This window comes from Schistocerca serialis, chromosome 5 (genome assembly GCF_023864345.2).
Source record: "Schistocerca serialis cubense isolate TAMUIC-IGC-003099 chromosome 5, iqSchSeri2.2, whole genome shotgun sequence".
Classification (NCBI taxonomy): domain Eukaryota; kingdom Metazoa; phylum Arthropoda; class Insecta; order Orthoptera; family Acrididae; genus Schistocerca; species Schistocerca serialis.
In genome coordinates, this window is record NC_064642.1 from 231,492,956 (window position 1) to 231,513,179 (window position 20,224).

At 39.8% G+C, this 20,224-nt stretch overlaps 1 protein-coding gene across 2 annotated transcripts in view; it reads right to left on the bottom strand.

Moving 5' to 3' along the window:
* LOC126480758 (quinone oxidoreductase-like) overlaps positions 1–20,224 on the bottom strand; it is a 90,789-nt gene that overhangs the window by 67,749 nt on the left and 2,816 nt on the right. For both annotated transcript variants that reach the window (XM_050104046.1, XM_050104045.1), the window contains exon 2: positions 2,251–2,417. In XM_050104046.1, the coding sequence (XP_049960003.1) occupies positions 2,251–2,417 (167 nt within the window). The remainder of the gene's footprint in view (positions 1–2,250; positions 2,418–20,224) is intronic.

Sequence of the window (20,224 nt, forward strand, 5' to 3'; positions counted from 1 at the left end):
CCATGTTAGTTATATTTGATGTGAGTCCTACACACCTGACAAGGGAACCTCCCCATCGCACCCCTCTCAGATTTAGTTATAAGTTGGCACAGTGGATAGGCCTTGAAAAACTGAACACAAATCATTTGAGAAAACAGGAAGAAGTTGTGTGGAACTATGAAAAAAAATAAGGAAAATATACAAACTGAGTAGTCCATGTGCAAGATAGGCAACATCAAGGGTAATATGAGTGTAGGAGCGCCGTGGTCCCATGGTTAGCGTGAGCGACTGCGGAGTGAGAGGTCCTTGGTTCAAGTCTTCCCTCATGTGAAAATTTTTCTTCCTTTATTTTCGCAAAGTTATGATCTGTCCTTTCATTCATTGACGTCTCTGTTCACTGTAATAAGTTTAGTGTCTGTTTTGCGACCGCACCGCAAACTTACAGTTCGGAAAATATTCATTGATCTTGTTATTGAAGTCGCGAGCTATATTTGCTGGATTCATATTGCCCACGGAATACATCTCACGTATTTAATGCACTCCTGTCCAAAGTAGTGAACAGTCAACTGCCAGCCAGGGAGCCTCGTTAGCCAGAATACTCTCTCTTCCGTGCGCTGTTGTCGACTGACGTCGTGTGTTTCGATGTTTGTTTAGGTGTAGCATCCTCATGCTATGGCGCAGTCACCTCGCATCGGACGGACGGACAGATAGTAATTGTCTGAAAATAAAAAAAATAAACTCTTCACACGAGGGAAGACTTGAACCAAGGACCTCTTATTCCACACCTGCTCATGCTAACCATGGGACCACGACTCTCGTGACCTCACGTTCTCCTTGATGTTGCCTATCTTGCACATGGACTACTCAGTTTGTATATTTTGCTATTTTTTTCATAGTTCCACACAACTTCTTCCTGTTTTCTCGATTGTTCAGTTTTACAAGGCCTATCCACTGTGCCAACTTATAACTAAATCTGAGGGGGGTGCGATGGGGAGGTTCCCTTGTGAGCAATATTCTAGGGTGTGTTGTGTAACTATTTTGTAACTGATCTAATTTGCAGACATTTCAATCAGACATTTCATTTTCCCAGCATTCAAAGCTGATTGATTCCAATTATGATTTACTGATATTTTAGTCATGGAATAGTATGTTTTTATTGAAGTATACAATTTTATATTTGTGAACATTTAAAGTGAGTTGCCAAACTTTGCACCACTTTGAAATCTTATCAAGTTCTGATTGAAAATCCATGCAACTTTTCTTAAAAAGTAACTCACTTTAGATAACTGCATTATCTGTAAAAATTCAGAGGTTACTAGTTATATTGTATGGCAGGTAATTAATATACAACATGAACAGCAAGGGGTCCAATGCACTTCCCTGGGACATGCCTGAAGTTACTTCTATTTCTGAAAATGTGTTTCCGTACAAGATAACATTGTACATCTTCATTAGAAACAAATCCTCAGTCCAGTCACAAATTTTGTTCCCCAGAAAAGCCAAAACAAGCACTGCTCAAAAGAGTGTAAATACCTAGACATTTTACGAGACTAAATACAGTTTGGTTAGCATTGCAGCGCTATCACCACAGGACTTTATCACTCAGCTGCCATCTGGAATGCTGTATGTGGACCACCGCTCAACTGCTTCTTCAGCCCAGTCACCCTGAGACCATGAGATCTGGAACCACTGTCTCAACAGGCCAGCACTGGTTTGAGGAAGCAGCTCACTGGCCATTGATTCAGGTGCAGAGGGTCACTGCCATTATACAACAGGCTGCCACTTCCGGACAGTGCAGCATGGCTCCATGCCACAACATATGTAGACGCAGCTAGCTGAGACCGCCCAGAGTTGTGACCACTCCTGACAGTAGCAGTCCATCACAGACCCTACCCAGCTGATGGTGTGCTCTGTCAAACTGCCACTTCCTGACCTGAGCTAGTGGGGTGCCACAATAAAGCATTTGGAATTACAGGCTGTTTAATTGGTGCTGCATGGCATCTCCCGATCCCCCCCCCCCCCCCCCAAAAAAAAAAAAATCCAAGAATCTTTTACAATAACAATAATATTAAAACTATAGTGTATTTGTGGTGACAAACATGCATTGCAAACATTATTATGCCAGCAGATCAAAAGCAACCCCAGACATTTGAAACCACCTCCAAGACAGTCCATCATTGTAATAATAAGATACTTTTAAGAAATTATAAGGCACTTCCCATGTATGCATCAGTTTCCATATAAACCAAGAGGATTTTGAAATATATGTACTTTGTTACCAGTCCCCTGTAGGCTGTGACATATGGAATGTAAAGACCAGCTCCTTGTGCAAAGGTCAGTCTGTGTGCCAGTGGAAAAACATTATCTTCTGGACAAGCGACGTACTCTGCATAGCCACCATTCCTCTCCTGCAACTCTGCAAACACTCTCTGGCCTTTCTGCAATAAGAAACAGTCAAGCACATATCAGCAACAAGAAGATGCAGTAAAAACAAAGTAAATATTTGGCAAAACTGAAATTCGGACACTAGCCACAGTTGGGTTTTGAAATAAATTCAGTGGTGATAAGTGAAAATTTGTGCGAGACCAGGTCTTGAATACAGATATCCTGCTTTAAGCATGTTGTCATCTAAACCACTTTCATTTTTGAAGCACACTTCATGCCAAAACCAAATTCCCAACTTGTCGCACACTACATATGTAGTATTTCCTGTCCATTACCCTCAATGCTTGCAGCCTCATGCTGTTTCCCAAAGGAGGTCAGACAGAGGATGCATCTGAAATGAATGATCATTAACTGTCATCACAGCACATATATTTATGTGTGTGGTATCTTTTCTTTCAGACATGTTTCTAATCCCACAGCTATATATAATCAAAAGGTAACAGTAATTTTTTTTTAATGAACCTTTATTTATTCATCAACATCAGGTTTGTCCCATTTAAAGTAATCCCACTCAGATATAATACACTTGTGCCAGTGCTTTTTTCCAATCTTGGAAGCACTTCTAGAACTGACTTTTTGTTATGGCGTACAGCTCCTTTAGCAATTCTGTTTTTATCTCATCAGTGGTGGTAAAACAACATCCTTTCATTGTTCTCTTCAGGCTCGGGATCAGAGAGAAATCTCAAGGGGCCATGTCCGAAAATACAGGTTTTGTTTTTTTGCTAAAAAATCATGAACAAGTGTTGAGGTGTGACTGGGAGCATTATTGTGATGCAATTTTCACAAGTGGTTTTTCCACAATTCTGGTTATGTTGTTTGGATTGCTTCATGCAGATGGTGCATAACTTCTAGGTAGTATTTCTTATTGACCATAAGGCAGGAACTCATGATTTACTAGCCCATTGTAATCAAAGAAAATAGTGAGAGGAATCTTCACATGTGATCAAACTTGCAGAATTTTTTTTTTTACTTGGTTTTTCAGGCAGTTTACATTGAGACAATTGGGCCTCAGTTTCAATGCCGTACCCATATACCCATGATTTTTCATCCGTTATAACCTTCTTAAGTAGTTATTGGTCACCGTCAACATCACTCAGCAACTCCTGAGAGATGTCTCTACAATGTTTTTGGTCAAAATTCATCAATTTTGGAACAAACTTTGCTGCTACATGTTTCATCCCCACAACATCCAAAAATATTGCTTGGCATGAGCCAAAGGATATGCCAATATCATCAGCAACCTCTCTGATGGTGATCTGGCGATTTTCCAGAACCATTTTCCTTACTTCTTCCACATTGTCATCAGTAATTGATGTGCTAGGACATCCAGGGCAGTCATCATCTTCACCACTTTCTCGGCCATCTTTGAAACATTTACATAACTCTTAACTTCTTGCCTCACTCATTGTAGATTTGTCAAAAGCCACAGTCAACTTTTTGAATGCAGTGCTGCACTTTAATCCATTTTTCAAGCAAAATTTTATACAAATTCTTTGACCTATTTTTTTCAAAAGTAAAAATTCACCGAGCACTCGAGAACACATGTAACCTCTTCAACTTTCAACAATAAACTAAATATTCAAAACAGCTGAAAATGCAAACATATATCAGCAACATGTGCACCAACAAGCTAAAAAAATTTGAAAATCAGATTATAAAACCCACATCATTAAAAAATTCCCATATTTTTTTAATCACATGTCATATATACATGACAAAACTGAAATTGCAAATTAGCCACAAGTGGGAATTGAAATGAATTCAGTGGCAGCAAATGAAAATTTGTGCCAGACTGGGACTCAAACTCAGATTTCACACTTTACATGAGTGGACATATTAACCACTTTGGCTATCTGAGCAAGCTTCATATCCAACCTAAATTCCTAACTTGTTACACACTACATAAGTAGTATTCCCTGTCCATTACCCTCATTGTCCACAGCTTCATGCTAATTCCCACAGGCTTTGGCCAAAATCTTTCGAGGGTGGCAGAATGTCTCGTAAGGCTAAGTCACATATGCATAGTTCAGATGGACCAGGTTGTGAAGTAGAAACTGAAATCAAGTATGTTATGTATAGCTTATTGTTGTACCACAGGGAAGTCCACTTTGCTCTTGGCAACAGTTTGGTGGTGGCCATTCATCCTGGTGGATAGCTGATTGGTAGTATGCCAATATAAAAAGCTGAGCAATGATTGCAGCAGAGATGGTATGACATAGCTGCTTTCACAAATGGCTAGCCTCCGATGTTGTAGGATAAACTCCTGACAGGACTGCTGGGTGGGTTTATGGCAGGTCTTTCACCTGGATCTTCCACTCGGATATGAACCCTGTGGCAAAGGGTTGGTATTGCAAGTGGCACAGGGATACACTTTAATGTTGTGGAGGTTGATAGGGCAACAGAACACCACTTTAGGAGGGATGGGTAGGATCTTGGGTAAGATGTCCCTCATTTCTGAGCATGATGATAGATAATCAAAGCCCTGGCGAAAGACACAGTTCAGTTGTTCCAGTCCAGGATGATATTGGGTGAAGAAGGGGGCACTACTTTGTAGCTGGTTCTTGAAGTGATGGGAGGATGGGGGATGTGTGGGGATATGGCATGGGAAATCTGTTTGCGGACCAGGGCTGAGGGTAATGGTTCTACGTGAGATCTGTCCAGGTGGGCGCTGTGGTTGGTAGTCCTACACATGAGTTCAGTTACTTATTTTTTTTACATTATCATTGAGTTCATTTCTGTCCAGAACCCTTCCCAAGGTAAGTATTTTTGTTTTAGTCCCATGTGCTTGCTTGACACGGCTCGATTCTACGTGAGTAGCTGGCCCAACTGCCACTCTTTTATATTCCCATAATTATGTAATACATCAATTTCCACAACTGTGGCTTTCATTTTGGTATGTCACACCATATACTTGCACCTTAGTAGGCCCTCCTCTTGTTCACAACTGGTGGCATCTGAAGATGTAAGCTTAGAAACTGGTTGTAGAATAAAGTAAGAAAATACTGGCAACTGAAGCAGATTTTTATTCTATAAATTCATCCCATGAACTAATCATGTTGGGTTGAGTGATGTAATACATACACAAACAGATAGAGAACAGAATATCACCTTTTGTGACTATATGATTTTTTTAATGTTTGTTGTGGTGACAGATAAATCTGTAGCATATCTCAAGGTATATGTTAGATTGGAAGGTGATAGTTTGGTTATGAGTTGGTAAAACAGTATCAAAGGCTTCAGTTAATCCGACTTTTGCACCTCACTGAACCCAAAAGTAGTAATGTCCTGCATGTGTCATTCAAATGGTTAAAATTAAATACCATTCCTTACAATATATGACATAGCTCCATTCAGCAATACTAAACAGTCCTCCAAAGTAGTACGTTCAGTCAACGATTTAACAATTGCAAATTTCAGGGAAAGCCTACAGCAGTTAGACTGGGATGAGGTGTACCGTGAACCTGATGCCAATTTAAAATATAATTTATTTCATGACATTTTTGTAAATGCATTTGAAAACTGCTTCCCCAAGAAAATAGTTAAATATACTCGTAAGAAACCTTGTAACAAACCATGGCTTACTAAGGGTATAAAAATATCTTGTAACCGGAAAAGGGAAATGTATCTGACAGCAAGAAAGAGTAGTGACCCAGAAACTATCAAAAATTATAAAAACTACTGTGTTATATTAAGAAAAGTTATTAAAAAATCCAGGAGTATGTGTATCATGTCTGAAATCAGCAACTCTGATAATAAAATTAAAACAATTTGGAATATTATTAAAAGAGAAACAGGTCAACCAAGAGCAGAGGAAGACAGTATTACCATAAAATTGAATGAAAACTTTACGAACAAAAAGTCAGAAGTAGAAAATATTTTTAATAATCATTTTCTAAATGTTGTGGATATAGTAGGATCCAGGTGTTCATTAGAAGATGCTAGGCTGTTAATGGAAGAGGCCATACCTATGCAATTTGATACAATTGAAATCTCACCCACTTCTCCCTCTGAAATTAGGAAAATAATAAACTTGCTTAAAAGCAAAAACTCACATGGAATTGATGGCATTTCCAGCAAAATACTAAAAGCTTGTTCTCAACAGATAAGTAAGATTCTCAGCCACCTGTGTAATAGCTCTCTGGAACAGGGCATTTTCCCTGATAGACTGAAATATGCTATTGTTATACCTTTGCATAAAAAGGGGGATAGATCTGATGTCAACAATTACCGTCCAATCTCCCTTCTAACAGCTTTATCCAAAATTTTTGAGAAAGTAATGTATTCAAGAGTAGCTTCACATATCTGTAAAAATGAAATACTAACAAAATGTCAGTTTGGTTTCCAGAAAGGTTTTTCAACAGAAAATGCCATATATGCTTTCACCAGTCAAATTTTGAATGATCTGAATAACCGAACACCTCCCATTGGGATTTTTTGTGATCTCTCAAAGGCTTTTGATTGTGTAAATCATGAAATTCTGCTAGACAAGCTCAAGTATTGTGGCATGAGTGGGACAGTGCACAAATGGTTTAATTCGTACCTAACTGGAAGAGTGCAGAAAGTTGAAATAAGTAGTTCTCGTAACATGCAAAGATCAGCACATTCCTCAAACTGGGGAACAATCAAGAATGGGGTTCCACAAGAGTCAGTCTTGGGTCCTTTGTTGTTCTTATTATATATTAATGACTTGCCATTCTATATTCATGAAGAGGCAAAGTTAGTTCTCTTTGCTGATGATACAAGTAAATGTGTATCACACCTGACAAACAAGAATTAACTGATGAAATTGTCAATACTGTCTTTCAGAAAATTACTAAGTGGTTCCTTGTAAATGGACTCTCACTGAATTTTGATAAGACACAGTACATACAGTTCCGTACAGTGAATGGTATGATGCCATTAATAAATATAGACCTTAATCAGAAGCATATAGCTAAGGTAGAATATTCCAAATTTTTAGGTATGTCCATTGATGAGAGACTAAATTGGAAGAAACACATTGATGATCTGCTGAAACGTTTGAGTTCAGCTACTTATGCAATAAGGGTCATTGCAAATTTTGGTGATAAACATCTTAGTAAATTAGCTTACTACGCATATTTTCACTCATTGCTTTCATATGGCATCATATTTTGGGGTAATTCATCACTGAGGAATAAAGTATTTATTGCACAGAAGCGTGTAATCAGAATAATAGCTGGAGTCCACCCAAGATCATCCTGCAGACATTTATTTAATGATCTAGGGATATTCACAGTAGCTTCTCAGTATATATACTCTCTTATGAAATTTGTTATTAACAACCAAACCCAATTCAAAAGTAATAGCAGTGTGCATAACTACAATACTAGGAGAAAGGACGATCTTCACTATTCAAGATTAAATCTAACTTTGGCACAGAAAGGGGTGAATTATACTGGCACTAAAGTCTTTGGTCACTTACCAAATAGTATCAAAAGTCTGACAGATAACCAACAAGTATTTAAGAAGAAATTAAAAGAATTTCTGAATGACAACTCCTTCTACTCCATAGAGGAATTTTTAGATATAAATTAAGAAAAAAAATATTTAAAAAATAAAAAAAAATAAAAAAATAAAAATAAAAAAACACAAAAAAAGTAGTTATATTAACTTAAGTATGTTGTTAAATTAACCTAATTATGTCATGTACTGGAAAATTCGACTCGTTCCACATCATTACGAAATGTCGTATTCATGATCCATTGAACTAGTATTAATCTAATCTAATCTAATCTAATCTAATAAATGTCTGCTTTTGACAATTTATCAGCAACTAAAAGTCATTTAAGGTTGGTTGGAGTTTGTAAGGGGTCCATCCCTGTACTACCAGCAGTTGAGGAATGGCATGCTGTACCTCTCCCATAAATGATTAATATGTAGGATTTTTTGTGGGCTAGGTACAAATGTCTGCCTGGCACAGTATTTCAGTGACACACCTCAGTACCATCAACAAGAATTTGTGATGTGCTGAGCTGTCGAGGGAGCTGCTCTTCCCTTTATGCCTGACTTCCACCCCTTACTTGGTCTTCCTGTGGTCACTTTGACACCATTCCACCTGCTGTCCACTTCACTGTAGCTGTGCTTGACTCAGAGGTGTTCCTTTCACAGTTTGCCGTCACAGAAACACCTGATAGTCACAGTGATGTCTGTCATTTGAATGTTGTACAAGTCAGACACTGGCACCTGATTGGGTGGCCAAGAAGACTTCTGTTAATATCAGCACTGTAAAAAGTGGGAAATTACAATAATCAGAATATTTCAAAGCTGCCACTACAAATAAAAACACCAAGAGTGCACAATATGATATTGGATTACTGCAGTAGAGTCGGTATGACATAGCTGCTCTCACAAGCAGTACTGGATAGGTTACTGTGTAACAGTCCAAATGTTCATGCCCTGCAGCTGTTAATACCTGCAAGCCATCTTGATGAATTGCCTTGTGGCAAACATAGATGGATAGGCTGCTCATCAGCCCATACTGAAGACTGTGGTCAAAGTCTGTACCCCTTTAGACTTGAAAGCATTACATGTCACAAAAGACTGAATAACTGCTAAATTACACTGACTTGAAGAATCTGTTGACACATTATCAGCAAATCATCTTGACCCCAGAATCTGGAAACAACTCAGGTGCAGGCTGAGGCTAATGTGAAAACAACTATGCCAAGGTTTAGTACTCTTCACTTGTCTTGTCAAACTCTTTGGGCCCTGGAAGGCTGTTGTAATATGGGTATAAGCACAACTGCCACATGCAAGTTTCTGGGCTCCCAGTATTCCATTGTGGTTGAATGAAAGTAGACTGGGACAACTTGGGCATTGGCTTCTGGCCATGGAGCACACCCAGCTACTTCTGCATTCATTCTTTGTCACAGTTTTAGGAAGTTGAGTTAAATGGCACCTTAGACACATAACGACTTCTATCTTTATTTGTTGATTTCATGTTCCACTGATCCATATTGTGAATATATCACAAGACACTGAATGTATCAGTTTTACTAGTTAGTTATGGTTACGTTCTATTGTACTTTGAAGAGCCAAAGAAACTTGTACACCTACCTAATATTGTGTAGGGTCCCCGCGAACTCGCTGAATTGCCGCAACACGACGTGGCATGGACTCGACTAATGTCTGAAGTAGTCCTGGAGGCAACTGACACCATGAATCCTGCAAGGCTGTCCATAAATCTGCAAGAGTATGAGGGGGTGGAGATCTCTTCTGAACAGCACATTCCAAGGCATCCCAGCTATCCTCAATAATGTTCATGCCTGGGGACTTTGGTGGCCAGCGGAAGTGTTTAAGCTCAGAAGTGAGTTCCTGGACCCACTCAATAGCAATTTGGATGTGAGGGGTGTTTTAGGGGCTTAATCTCGTGTTTTTGTATGTGTAAATCCATTCAGTCTGTAGCACAGTAGTTGCTTGCTGAACAGCCAGCTCCACAGCTGATAACACACCAGCATCAATTGGTGACACATCAGGAGTGTAGTAAGTTGCATATCTAGGATTCTGCCTGCTTTTATATACTGAAGTGCCACAGAAACTGGTATAAGCATGTGTATTCAAATACAGAGATATATAAACAGGCAGAATATGGCGCTGCGGTCGGTAACACCTACATAAGGCAAGACGTGTCTGGCCCAGTTGTTAGAGTGGTTACTGCTGCTACAATGGCAGGTTATCAAGATTTAACATGGTGTTTTATTTGGTGCATGAGTGATGGGACACAGCATCTCCAAGGTAGAGATAAAGTATGAATTTTCCTGTACGACCATTTCACAGGTGTACCATGAATATCAGGAAAATGGTAAAACATCAAATCTCTGACATTGATTGAGCAATAATGGGATCAATAATGACTGAAGAGAATTGTTCAACAAGATAGAAGTGCAACCCTTCCACAAACTGTTGCAGATTTCAATGGTGGGCCATCAACAAGTGTCAGCATGCAAACCATTCAACACTGGAGCTGAAGCCCCACTCATGCACCTTTGATGACTACACAACACAAAGCTTTACACCTTGCCTGGGCCCATCAGCACTGACATTGGACTGTAGATGACTGGAAACATTTTGCCTGATCGGACGAGTCTCATTTCAATTTGTATCGAGCGGGTGGACGTGTACGGGTATGGAGACAACCTCATGAATCCACAGACCCTGCATGTCAGCAGGGGACTGTTCAAGCAAGTGGAGGCTCTGTAATGGTGTGGGGCATGTGCAGCTGGAGTGATATGGGACCCCAGATACATCCAGATAATCTGACAGGTGACATGTACGTAAGCATCCTGTCTGATCACTTGCATCCATTCATGTCGATTGTGCATTCCGATGCACTTGGGCAATTCCAGCAGGACTACGCAACACCCCACACATCCAGAATTGTTACAGAGTGGCTCCAGGAACATTCTTCTGAGCTTAAACACTTCCGCTGGCCACCAAACTCCCCAGACATGAACCTTGAACCTTACTGAGCATATCTGGGATGCCTTGCCATGTCCTGTTCAGAAGAGATCTCCACCCGCTCATATGCTTACGGATTTATGGACAGCCCTGCAGGATTCATGGCATCATCTCCCTCCAGCACTGCTTCAGATATTAGTTGAGTCCATGCCATGTAGTGTTGCAGCACTTCTGCGTGCTCATGGAGGCCCTAAACGGTATTAGGCAGGTGTACCAGTTTCTTTGGCTCTTCAGTGTAGTTTAGTTCTTCAGTTAGTCTTGCTAGGATGGTTAAGATGTGAGCATGCTGTGTACAGATGCAGGAGGAAGGCTGCAGTTCATGAACAGCTGAATGCACTTTTGGCTTTGGTCGGTCACCTTCAGGCTGCAACCTCAGGGTGTTGCGGTGGCAGAGAATCTGATGTGTTGCAAGGGACACCACAGGTGTCACTTGTTTTGCTAATGTGAAGACTGGCTACCTGGCCTCGTCCACTCAGCCTGTGAGTAGACAGGTGGCCGCTCCTTCAGCAGGTTCCAAGCAGGAACAAGGGGCAAGGGGTTTACTAGTTATTGGGAGCTCCAATGTTAGGCATGTTATGGAGTCACATAGGAAGATAATGTTCAGGTCTGGATAGAAAGCCAATGTGCACTTGGTATGTCTGCCAGTAGGCCTCATCCAAAATGTGGAGACAGCCTTGCCTGAGGCTATCAAGTGTGCAAGGTACAGTGGTCTCCAAGTTGTGGCTCAGATGGGCACAATGCCTGTCATTGCATGGGTTCTGAGGTCGTCCTCAGTTGATACGGGAGGCTGGCAGAGGGATGGTGAAGACTGCTGGCCTTGCGTGTGGGGTGCAAGCAGAGCTCGCAATCTGTAGCATTGTTCCCAGAATTGATCAGGGTCCTTTGGTTGGGAGCCAAGTGGAGGGTCTCAACCAAAGGCTTTAGCAACTCTGTGACAGTCTCAGCTGCAGATTTGTAGATCTGCAATATAGTGTGAGAATTTGTAGGAGTCCCCTTGACAGGTCAGGATTGCACTGTACAATGGAGGCAGCTACTCGGGTAGCAGGGTACTGGGGAGTACTAATGAACGCTCGCCAGTCAGTACACACGAAGGAAGTCAGATGGTATTCAGAATAAACATACTTCGGTTGTCAAAATTTTAGCAGTAACGTGTCGAAGTATTCGTAATAAAGTTCCTGAATTTATTGCCCACCAGGAAAGTTCTTGCACTCAAACTATTCCTGGAACCCAGAGCTGGCCGAAACCCATGTGGACAGCTCTGAGATATTTAGTGGGTCTTGGAAGATATATCAGAAAGACAGATTAGAGACCATAGGAGGGTGAGTGTTCATTGCAGCTGATGAAAATATTGCCTCTATTAAGGTCGAAGTTGAGTGTGACAGTGAAGTTATCCAGTCGCATATGACAGGTGTAGGTTTTTATCGGCCTCCTGATTCTTCTATGACAGTCGTAGAGTCATTCAAAGAAAGTCTATGGTCAATAGCACATAAATACCCAGACAAGTAATAATGGTTGGAGGGCGACTTTAACCTACCAAGTATAGACTGGGATGCCTATGGATTCAAGGGTTACAGGCAGATAATCATGTGAAATACTTTTGAACACATTTTCTGTAAACTGTCTTGAGCAGCTAGCCCACATGCAATGGAAATATCTTAAACCTTGTAGCTACAAACAGGCCAGGCCTTAATGATGATGTCAGTACAGATAAGGAAATTAGTGGTCATGATGTCATTATAGCTTCTATGATTGTAAAAGTTAATAAATTAGTCAAGAAGGCTAGGAGAGTGTGTCTGCCAGACACAGCAGATAATCTATTATTAGCATCTCACTTAGGCAGTGAATTGATATTGCTTAGTTCCAGTAAGATGGATGCAGATGAATTTTGGGCAAAGTTTAAGCAGATTGTAAATTGTGGTATGGAGAGTTATGTGCCTAGTAAGTGGAAACGGAAAAGATCCATCATGGTTTAATGATGAAATCTGGAAGATGCTGAGGAAGCAGAGGCTGTTGCACTCTTGATTCAAAAAAGAATGCACAAATGACAACAAGCGAAGGTTAGTAGAGATTCATGGGTCTGTGAAAAGATATATGGGAGGAGCAAACAACTACCACCATGACACCTTAGCAAAAGAACCTGAAAAAGTTCTGGTCATATGTAAAATCACTAAGTGAGTCTAAGGCTTCCATTCAGTCCTTTGTTAACCAGTCTGGTGTGGCAGTTGAAGACAGCAAAATGGAAATCAAAGTTTTAAATTTACCATTCAAGAAATCATTCATACAGGAGACTCTTGCAAACATTGGCAGTTGAAGACAGCAAAATGGAAATCAAAGTTTTAAATTTACCATTCAAGAAATCATTCATACAGGAGACTCGTGCAAACATACTGTCACTTGAATATTGGACAGATTCTGTATGGGCAACATAGGAATAAGGATCCCCAGCATAGGGAAACAACCGAAAGATTTGAAAGCAAACAAGTCACCAGGTCCAGATGAGATCCCAGTTCAGTTTTAAAAAGAGTATTCTACGACATTGGTCTCTTACCTAGTCTTCATTTATTGTGAATCTCTCACCCAGCACAAAGTCACAAGTGACTGGAAAAAAGCTCAGGTGACTCCAGTATATAAGAAGGGCAAAAAAAATGGACCCACAAAATTACAGACCAATATCCCTAACTTTAGTTTGTTGCAGATTCCTTGAACACAGTCTCAGCTCAAATATATTAAACTTTCTTGAGACTGAGAGCTTATGTCCATGAACTGACATGGTTTTAGAAAGCATCGTTCATGTGAAATTCAGCTTGGCCTTTTTTCACAAGATATACTGCAAGCTATGGCTGAAGGGCAACAGGCAGATTCCATATGTCTAGATTTCCGGAAAGAATTTGACATGGTGCCCCATTGCAGGCTTTTAACAAAGGTATAAGCATGTGGAATAAGTTCACAGATATGTGAGAGGCTCGAAGACTTCTTCAGTAACAGAACCCAATATGTTGTCCTCAACAGCAAGTGTTCATCAGGGACAAGAGTATTGTCAGGAGTGCCCCATGGAGGTGTGATAGGGCCACTGTTGTTTTCTATACACATAAATGACTTGACAGACAAGGTAGACAGCAATCTGTGGTTGTTTGCTGATGATACCGTGGTGTACAATAAGGTGTCAAAGTTGGGTGACTGTAGGAAGATACAAGATGACTTAGACAAAATTTCTAGTTGGTGTGATGAACAGCAGCAAGCCCTAAATGTGGAAAAATGTAAGTTAATGCAGATGAGTAGGAAGAACAAACCTGTAATGTTTAGATACCAGTGTCCTGCTTGACACAGTCAAGTCATTTAAATATTTGGTTGTAATATTGCAAAATGATATGAAATAGATTGATCGTGTGAACAACTGTGGCAAGAAAGGTGAATGGCCGACTTTGGTTCATTGGGAGAATTTTAGGAAAGAGTGGTTCACCTGTAGAGGAGAACACAAAAATGATGCTGGTGCAAACAATTCTTGAGTACTGCTCGAGTGTTTGGGATCTGTACCAGGTCAGATTGAAGGAAGACATAGAAGCAATTCAGAGGTAGGCTGATAGATTTGTTAACAATAGGTTCAAACAACATGTAAGTGTTACAGAGATGCTATGGGGACTCAAATGGGAATCCCTGGAGGAAAGGCAACAGTCTTTTTGAGAAACACTATTGAGAAAATTTAAGAGAACCGGTATTTGAAGCTGACTGACAAACTACTCTACTGCCACCAACATACATTGCGTGTAAGGTCCATGAAGATAAGATATGAGAAATTAGGGCTCATACTGAGGCATATAGACAGTTGTTTTTCCCTCGCTCTATTTGCGGGTGGAACAGGAAGGGAAATGACTAGTAGTGGTACAGGGTACCCTCCACCATGCACTGTACAGTGTAGAGTATCTATGTAGATGTATAATATATATTGTGCAGTGTATGTGAGGATTTTAAGTTCATCAAAATGATTTCTGCATACAGTTCTAGGGTATGGATTCCAGTTATGTTTCTTATGGCTTTTTCCTGTGCATATAGCACTTTTCTAGCCAGCGGCTGATTTCCAAAAATGTGATTCCCTACACCAGCATGACATGAAAGTAACAATAATAAACTGATTTTGTGGTTTCCATATTTTTAGAAGCGCAAATGGTGTGTAAAGTATAAGCTGCAGAACACAGTCTTTTGCGTGTTCACAGGATGTGGTTTGCCCAGTTTAATTTGTTATTGAATTGTAAGCCCAGGTATTTTGAAGCATTCACGCTAGCTACCTGCCAACCACCTCATTTTTCTCATATTTCTTCAGCTTTAGAGATTATGCGAAACTGAATAAAACTTGTTTTACCATAATTAACAGAAATAACATTCCCGTTAAACCACTTCACAATATTCCTAAAACTTGTTAGGTTCCACCTTATGTTTGTCTACAGAATTATTCAAATGCTTCAAATGGCTCTAAGCACTATGGGTCATCAGTCCCCTAGACTTAGAACTACTTAAACATGACTAACCTAAGGACATCACACACATCCATGCCCGAGGCAGGATTCGAACCTGTGACCGTAGCAGCAGCGTGGTTCCGCACTGAAGTGCCTAGAGCCGCTCGGACACAGTGGCCGGCACAGAACTATTAATTGGTGCCATAATGTCATCACTCATCAGTAGAGATGGTTAATTTACAATATTCTATGAAAAGAGGTAGGCCATTAATAAAATAATAAAAATTAGGGAGCCAGAACTGAGCCCCAAGGCACTCCACATTTGATGACACCCATTCTGCCAATGCTGAACACCTTCTCAACCAACCAGTACAACCTTCTGCTTTCTGTTAGAAAGAAAGGTATGAATTAAGCAACTTTACTGCTGCTTCACTATACCTAAGTATGTACCTTTGTGTAAAAGTATTTGGTGACTGACATACTCAAATGCTTTTGTTAGGATGCAGAACCCTCCAACCATTTTAATTTTTTTGTTGTAGAACACTGAAACATCAGTTGCAAATGTAAGAATTGTATCTTCTGCTGATAACCGTATCTGAAATTTAAACTGACTTTTGTTGATGATGTTATGATAACTAAGGTGCTTAATGATCCTGGCATGTATTAGTTTTTAGAAAAACTTGTGGGTAGTGAGATTGGCAGATGTTATTATCTGCCTTATCTCCCTTCTGATACAGTGGTTTTACAACTGCATACTTAAGCCTTTTAGAAATTATTCCTTGCTTAAATGATGCCCTGAAAATATGGAAAAGGATTTTAGCTACATGGCTGAAGCAGCATTTTAATAACTTCATTATCTACATCAGCATACTCCACAGGCCTTGTACAGTGCATGGTGGAGGCACATTGCATCTCTACTAGTGATTTCCTTTCCTGTTCCACATGCAAATAGAGTGAAAGGAAAATGACTGTATATATGCCTCCATATGAGCGCTAATTTCTCTTATCTTATCTTCATGGTCCTTATGCAAAATGTACAAAGGAGGCAGTAGAATCATTCTGTAGTCAACTTCAGATGTCGGTTCTCTAAATTTTCTCAATAGTGTTTTGTTAGTTACCCTCCAGGGATTCCCATTTGAGTTAAGATAGTATCTCAGTAACACTCACGTGTTGACTGATGTTACCAGTAACAAATCTAGCAGCTGACCTCCAAATTCTTTAATGTCTTCCTTTAATCTGCACCTGGTGTGGATCCTAAACACTCGAGAAGTACTCAAGAATGGGTTGCACTAGAGTTCTACGCACAGTCTCCTTTACAAAAAACCACACCTTCTTAAAATTCTCTTAAGAAATGAAATTTGATTATTTGCCTTTCCTGCTACCATCCTTACATGTTCCTTCCATTTCATTTTGCTCCACAATGTTACACCTAGATATTTGATTGACATAACTGTGTCAAACAGCACACTACTAATGCTGTATTCAGATATTATGGAACTGTTTTTCCTACTCAGCTACATTTGTGTATATTCTTCTACATTTAGAGCAAGCTGCCATTCATAACTGTTGTCAACTCTAGGAGAGTTTTTACTTTTCACTGTTCAAGGTACACTGGCTCAATGAAAATTCATGGCTTCATTTACGGAGCCTCAGGATCTTATTTGTTCCATTACTGTTAAAAAGCTTTTGTTGAATATATCAGCAACTGTTTTCCATCACTAACAAGATTGTCTTCATTTTTTATTTGGACATTTTAACTACAAACTGCGCTTTTCCCTTCCTTCTTTGAAGTTCCAGATAGGTTTTACTTTGTTGTTTGAGGTATCAATTTACACTTTGTTGATTGAGGTATCAATTTCTGCTTTCAAGAATATGTTCTTTGATGGTCTTGTTTAGAATTCTACTGTACAGTTTGCAAGGTCTAATCTTATTGGGATCAATTGATCCCTCAGCTGCTGCATAAAGCTCACTTTTCATTCTACAATAAATTTTGCTGCCATTAGTAATCCAAAGCTTATAACCTTATTTAAACAGGTTTTCTCTTACTATCTCACTGGGAAACATTTCTTCAAATAAAATTCATTAATACATGTATTGAATTTGGAGTTAACATCAACAGCAGCATATATAGACACCAATTCGCATACTGTATCATACCTGACGATCAAAGTTGTCCAAGGTGTGTTTGTTTATAATCGTCAAGTTTTTCAAATGATATTTTCTTTTATGACATTGTAGGCTTCCCCAGTGTAATAGTTCTTGAAAGTCTCCTTTTTTGCCGCCAGATCACAAAATGAACATGATGCAATATTTTGTCAATCATTCTGTCCACCATCTTCAGGAGAATGCTGCTGTTGCTGAGTGCCACCTGCCACAGTTGCTGCCCCCACATGTGGGCTGGTGGTGCTGCCCTTGGTAGACCACTGACACCAATAATATATTGCTCTCAAAGACTATTTTCAAACACTTGGGCTGGCTGCACCAAAGAGTGTCATGTTTTGATGCATGTGTAGGGTTCCATGGCCTGCTAAAAGGAAAACCCTTATCTTTATTAATCACATTGTCTGCCAACCTAATTTCAATTGCCTCTTCATAAACACTATTTCAAAAAGCTGAAGTGTTGACATCTATCAGAGTCTCATCAAATTTCATCCTGTGTCCTTCATTTAAACAATGTACCCCAAAGAAATTTGATAAGACTTTGATAGTTGCCAGTACTTGCAGTTTGTGGAACAGTGTTTATAAAGAGGCTCCTGAAGTTAGGGTGGCAGACAATTTGATTAATGAAGATAAGGGTTTTCCTCTTAGCAGGATATGAAATCTTTTACTACCTCGAATCAAAACACAATGTTCTTTTTTGTGGCCAGCCCAAGTGTTCGAATATAGTCGTTGAGGGTGATATATTATTTGTGCCAGTGTTCTACTAGGGGTGGCACCATCAGCCCAGTCTTGGGGCCAGTGATTGTAGTGGGTGCAACATGTGCCATGCAAGAAACATAGGCCTATATAGGATGACAACTTGCAGCCTCAGCATCAGTTTTCAGTGGGACTCAACAGCAGTAGCATTCTCCTGAAGACAGCAGATAGGTGTATCACTGAAATATCGTATCATGTTGATTTTTAGGATCCAGCAGCAAACCCGAGGAGACTATCAAGAAATTTACTTTTCTCTGTACATTTACATGGTTTATGGTGAGGAATTGTTCATCACGGTCAGAAAGGCCATTAATAATATTTTTGACAGGTAATTATTATATCTATACATCTCTACAAACTACCGGTATTGGAACTGGCTGTTACCCTAATTGGAAAGTCTACCACTTCCATTCTAAGAGCACATCAGGTGTCAGGGTCTACTCTGTTTCTATTATCTGTTAACAAGTTCACATTAAAGTCACCCATTACACTGAATGAATTAGTTTTTCTATGTAGGTGCAGTAGAAATGATTCAATGTGTCTCAGGAAAAAAAAAATCCAGATTTCCACAAGGTGTCCTGTAAATTGACAGCTTAATAACTCACTAAAGCCAACATATTCATCTTGAGAGAACAGTAATTATATTCACTTTTTAAACAATTTTTATATATTGTTTATTTCTCAGTCCAGCTCACATTTTTTGAAATTTATTCATTTATTTTTTAAACTGTGACTAGTTTCAGGCCCCCTGGACCATCCTCAGGTCTACATGGTTGAGTCAGCAACCTGTTGAGTCTGTATCACGACCACACATCAGAAATCAGAAAATTATTCTGATGTGTGACTCTGATACAGACACACAGATCTCAAGATGATCCAAGAAATTAAAAGAGCCTTACTGTGAACATAAAATAAATAAATAAAAATAAAATAAATAAAACAAAAAATGTGCAACTACGACTGAAAAACATACAATATATTACAACTGTTTTAAGCATAATAACACGTGCACTATCTGCTGTTATCTCGATACCACACACTTCACTTCAATGTGCTGTTCAGCACAGTATTTGCTTAAATCTGAAATTACAAGGTGCAAAATGAAGCCTCTCATAACATACAAAAAGGGACAAAGATGAACTACCTAGAAATAATGGCAATAAATAAATATATGTCTATTTGCCTGACCCACCAGTTCTAACTGCAGATAGTGCTAATAAGCCTATCCAGAACACTCTGTAATTCACTCCTCTACTCACATGCCCCATTTTCCTTGCCCTGTTAAAATTTTACTTAGTATAATTGCATAGAATAGTTTCACTTGCTGGGATTGGATTTCAGTTGTTGGGCTTTGGAAGTTGGGAATTCTGTTGGGTGGGGTGGATAGAGGGAGAGAAGGTGAGAGGTAGGAGCGGGTTTTCTGGCTCGGAGTGCGGGAGGGTGGGGTGGCAGGTGTTTGGTCTAGGCATGGGATGCACAGGTATCGGAGTCAGTGAGACGCAGCGCATTATGAATATGACTTGGATAGGGAGGAGGTTACAGGACAGAGAAGGAAAACTGTTGGGTGGAAGGTGTTGGGACAGTGGGTTAACATGGTTGAAGCCAGGAGGACTCTGGGAGTGAAGGGTGTGTAGCAAGGACAATCCCAAAGTGCTTAGTTCAGAAAAGCTGGTGATGGAGGGAAGGATCCAGACTGTTTGGGTTGTGACGCAGCCCTTTAAATCAAGCATGTTGTGTTTGGTTGCATGTTTGTTCTTGGTTACAGTTTGTTGGTGGTCATTCATCCTGGTGGACAGCTGTTTGGTTGGCATACTGACATAAAAAGCTGTGTAGTGATTGCAGCAGAGTTGCTGTATGGCATGGCTCCTTTCACAGGTGGCCCTGCCTCTTATGGTGTATGAGATCTGTTGAAAAAATTGTGGAACATTCGTAATTTTGAGACACTGGTGTGTTGG